Below are 4,241 nucleotides of genomic sequence, written 5' to 3'. Positions count from 1 at the left end.
TATTTTATTTAAAATCTGCCAAAATCTATATTTGATTTCAAATCAGGCCGTGCGCTATTTGCATCGAAATTCTTGTATAAATAGCCGGATTATTTTTGAAATTATTAAAAAATTTTAATTAATTTGGAATTTTTTCAAAACTTTTAAATATTTTTTCAACCCTTAAATGCTTCAAAATTTTTATTTAAAAATCTTGAAACACTTATATGTTTGTTGAACTTTTTTTAAATTCTAAATTACTTAAAAAAATTTTTCAACACTTGTAAACACCTTTTAAACGGATTCGTCTTTTTCCTCAAATCTTTTAAATCCTGCAAAATTGAAAGAAATGTTAAAAAATTTTCGAAATTTTTTATTAAAAATCTGTTAAAATCTATATTTTATTTCAAATCAGGCCGTGCTCCATTTACATCGAAATCTTTGTACAAATAGCAGGATTATTTGAAATTATTTCAAATTTTTAATTAATTTGGAATTTTCTTAAAACTTAAAAATATTTATTCAACCCTTAAATGCTTCAACATTTTTATTTCCAAATCTTGAAACATTTATATGTTTTTTGAACTTTTTTTACAATTTTAAATTATTAAAAAAAAATTTCAGAATCTGTAAACACCTTTTAAACGGAATCGCGTTTTTCCTAAAATGTTTTAAATCCTGCATGATTAACCGAAAATCTTTTAAAATCTTCGAAATATTTTATTTGAAATCTGCCAAAATCTATATTTGATTTCAAATCAGGCCGTGCGCTATTTGCATCGAAATTCTTGTATAAATAACCGGATTATTTTTGAAATCACTAAAAAATTTTTAATTAATTGAGAATTTTTTCAAAAGTTTTAAATATTTTTTCAACCCTTAAAATGCTTCAAAATTTTTATGTCAATTTTTAAACATTTAAATGTTTTTTGGACTTTTTACTATTTTAAATTATTTTTAAAAAAAATTTTCAGAACTTGTAAACACCTTTTAAACGGAATCGAGTTTTTCCTAAAATGTTTAATTCCTGCATGATAACCAAAATCTTCGAAATTATTTCAAATTTTTAATTAATTTGGAATTTTTGCAAAACTTATAAATATTTTTTCAACCCTTAAATGCTTCAAAATTTTTATTTAAAAATCTTGAAACACTTATATGTTTGTTTAACTTTTTTTAAATTCTAAATTACTTAAAAAATTTTTTCAACCCTTGTAAACACCTTTTAAACGGATTCGTCTTTTACCTCCAATGTTTTAAATCCTGCAAAATTGAAAGAAATGTTAAAAAATTTTCGAAATTTTTTATTAAAAATCTGTTAAAATCTATATTTTATTTCAAATCTGGCCGTGCGCCATTTGCATCGAAATCTTTGTACAAATAGCAGGATTATTTAAAATTATTTCAAATTTTTAATTAACTTGGAATTTTTTCAAAACATTCAAAGTTTAGTTTTTTTTTTATTTTTGAACATTTTAATTTATAATTGCTGATTTTAAATCAATTAAGACTAAAATAATATTAAAAATTTAATAAAAGCCTTTCCTTATGAATAAATTATTTTGAAGTTATTTCAAAATTGAAAATATTTGTTAAATTTTTAATCGAGGTTTTACATTTGTTTAACCAATAAGACATTTTCATTCTTAAAGTACAGTTCAATTTAAAAAATCAAGAATAATTTATATTCACAGTTGATCAACCAAAAATGATTTTTTATCAAAATTTTTTGGTTTTAAATGCTTCTAATTTTTAATTTTTCAAGTCTTAAAAAAATGTAAACTCTAACATGGAAAATTTTTAAAAGTGAAAGATTGTCGAATTACGCATTCTAAGCCTAATGATATCATAATTGAAAAAGATCACAATTTAACAAATTATTTAAAAAACGGTTGAAATCAAAGTTCGACAGATGTTTTATTCTGAAAATTTTGTAAAATTCCCGGTGAAAAAAGAAATTGAAAAAATGACGAAAATGCGAAAAATATTATCTGGAAAAACCTAGCAATACTTTTAAAAAAATCCTTGAATTGTCAGGGATTTTTTTCCCTTCAGGATTTCAGTAGATGCCCTGCTTTTGTATTTGCATGGTTTCAGTTTTAATCGTTTAATATTTCAGGAGGAGAAGGTCAAAGAATATAGGAAAGAGAAGAGAAAAGACAAGAAAAGGATACTCGACGAGGAGGAGGATGAGGACGCAGGGCCTTCCGACGAAATGGCGGCCGTAATGGGTTTCAGTGGTTTTGGCTCAAAAAAGAAACGATAATTAAGAAGAAAAATCTATATTAACTCATAAGTATATCATTTCTTTCAATCAGTTTTTCAACCGAGATTTGCACTTTTTAGGAAACTTAATTTCCTACATAGATAAATAAAATTCTCTTATTATTAAATAACGTTTTAATATTTTAAATTTAGTATCACGAATTTACTGCATAGAAAAGAAAATATTATCAGATTATTAAATAATATAATAATAAAAACAAATTATACGTTTCGATTTGAGTCAATTTTCCAGGAATGTTAAGATCTGGTCGATCTTGGCTTTGATTTCCTCCCTAGAAAATTTAAACAGTTCCTCTTCTAAATAACAGGTTTGATCGAGGCTAGACTGGGGCGCGAAATTTGATTTTTCTTCGGAATATGGACATGAAAAATTAGCAAAAAGTCTGGGAGATAGAGTAGATGATGTGGGTGTTTCTGTTTCGCATTCAAAGTCATCGAACATGTCTGTATCTGAATCGTAAGTCGCGTCAACTGTTACGAAACTGCTCGTCTTTTTTGAGTTGAAATTAAATTGCGAAATTGAAATTGGACTTGATCTGCTTTTTGTGGATTCAGTAATCGAAGAATACTGAGTTATTTTCTCTTCCGATGATGGAATCGACTTATTGGTTTCTTTGGTTAAAACAGGCATTGAGGGTTCCTGGGTATCTGGGTGTTTTGAGTATCTTGAGTTTTCCGGGGAGTCTGCATTCAAGACATTTGTAGACGTATTTTCCTTGATTTCGATTTGGGATTCGTGTTTCAATTTATTACGCAAAGTTTCGATGCTATTTTTTGGCTTTAAATTCATCTTGGGAGTCATTCCCGCATTCTTTCGGAAATTGAAGCTTTCGCTTAAAGTTATGCTGCTCATTGTAGATGCAATCGGTCGAATCTGCTGGCTCCACACGAGGGAGCCTGACGAAGAATTCATACTTTGTGTTTTGTTATCTGAAAAAAAAGCCGTAAACATTGTTTTGATTTTTTTTTAACTGTTTCCACATGTTTTTTAACTAGCTTTTTACTTTATAGTAACTTTGAAGTTCTTAGTTTAAAAAAAAAAAAATAAAAAACGCTTGAAAAATGAAAATCTTTTCTTTGAAAAATAGGTGTTATGAAAATCTCGAAAGCATTGTTCAGTTGAAGGGCAGTTATTAAAGAATTTTACATTTGTGTGCATAATAGAACTGACAAAAGTTTAAGATTAATTAATTTAACATTTTATTATGACATTTTCAGACAAGAACAATACTTTTCAACCAAAAAAAGGAAATTTTCAACGAAATACTTGAATTTTCAACAAAATAGTTCAATTTTCAACCAAAAAGATGAATCTTTGATTAACAGAAACGGTAACAGTTGATATTTTCACCAACAAATACGATAATTTTCTAAAAAAAAAAAATCCATTGCAAATGTTGAGTTTTTAATTAATAAAGCCAAATTTTTGAAAAATGAAGTTGAATCAACAACAAAAAAATTTGCATTTCTACTAAAATAATTGAATTTTGGAATAAAAAAATAATAGTATTTTTAAACAAAGTAATTGAATTTTCAACGGAAAAAGAACAATTTTCTAGAAAAATTAAATAGCTACATTTTTAATAAAAAAAGGATCATTTTCAACAAAAAAGGGAACGGATTATCAACCAAATTTGTTAAATTTTTTACCAAATAAAATGAAATTTTAACTACAATGATGCATTTTTATTTTTAAAATTTTGTAAATAAAATAGTTGAATTTTCAAACGAGAAGATGCATTTTCTACACTAAAAATCTAACTAAAAAATAAAAAATTGAACAAAAATTGAATATTTTAATTTTAAGCTAGAGAAATTGTTTCATAATAAAATAAATTTTCAACAAAATGGTGAATCTTTGATAAAAAAAAATTAATCTGAACAAAAAGTGTAATATTTGATATTTTCACCAGAAAATATTTTTATTTTCAATTTTAAAAAACTTTTAAATGAAACCAAAAATACGATTTTCCAAT

General features: G+C 25.3%; 2 protein-coding genes across 3 annotated transcripts in view; one reads left to right on the top strand and one right to left on the bottom strand.

The window, feature by feature from the left end:
- LOC117173386 (zinc finger matrin-type protein 2) overlaps window positions 1–2,370 on the top strand; it is a 16,490-nt gene extending 14,120 nt beyond the window's left edge. Inside the window, exon 4 of the mRNA XM_033361914.1 lies at window positions 2,099–2,370. Coding sequence (XP_033217805.1) covers window positions 2,099–2,245 — 147 coding nt within the window. The 3' untranslated portion in view covers window positions 2,246–2,370. The remainder of the gene's footprint in view (window positions 1–2,098) is intronic.
- Window positions 2,371–2,452: 82 nt separating this feature from the next.
- Window positions 2,453–4,241, bottom strand: part of LOC117173385 — a 7,293-nt gene continuing 5,504 nt past the window's right edge. For both annotated transcript variants that reach the window (XM_033361911.1, XM_033361913.1), the window contains one exon: window positions 2,453–3,195. In XM_033361911.1, the coding sequence (XP_033217802.1) occupies window positions 2,486–3,195 (710 nt within the window). In that variant the 3' untranslated portion in view covers window positions 2,453–2,485. The remainder of the gene's footprint in view (window positions 3,196–4,241) is intronic.

This window comes from Belonocnema kinseyi, chromosome 5 (assembly GCF_010883055.1).
Source record: "Belonocnema kinseyi isolate 2016_QV_RU_SX_M_011 chromosome 5, B_treatae_v1, whole genome shotgun sequence".
Classification (NCBI taxonomy): domain Eukaryota; kingdom Metazoa; phylum Arthropoda; class Insecta; order Hymenoptera; family Cynipidae; genus Belonocnema; species Belonocnema kinseyi.
The sequence above is the reverse complement of the archived record's forward strand: the minus strand, read 5'-3'. Positions and strand labels throughout refer to the sequence as shown.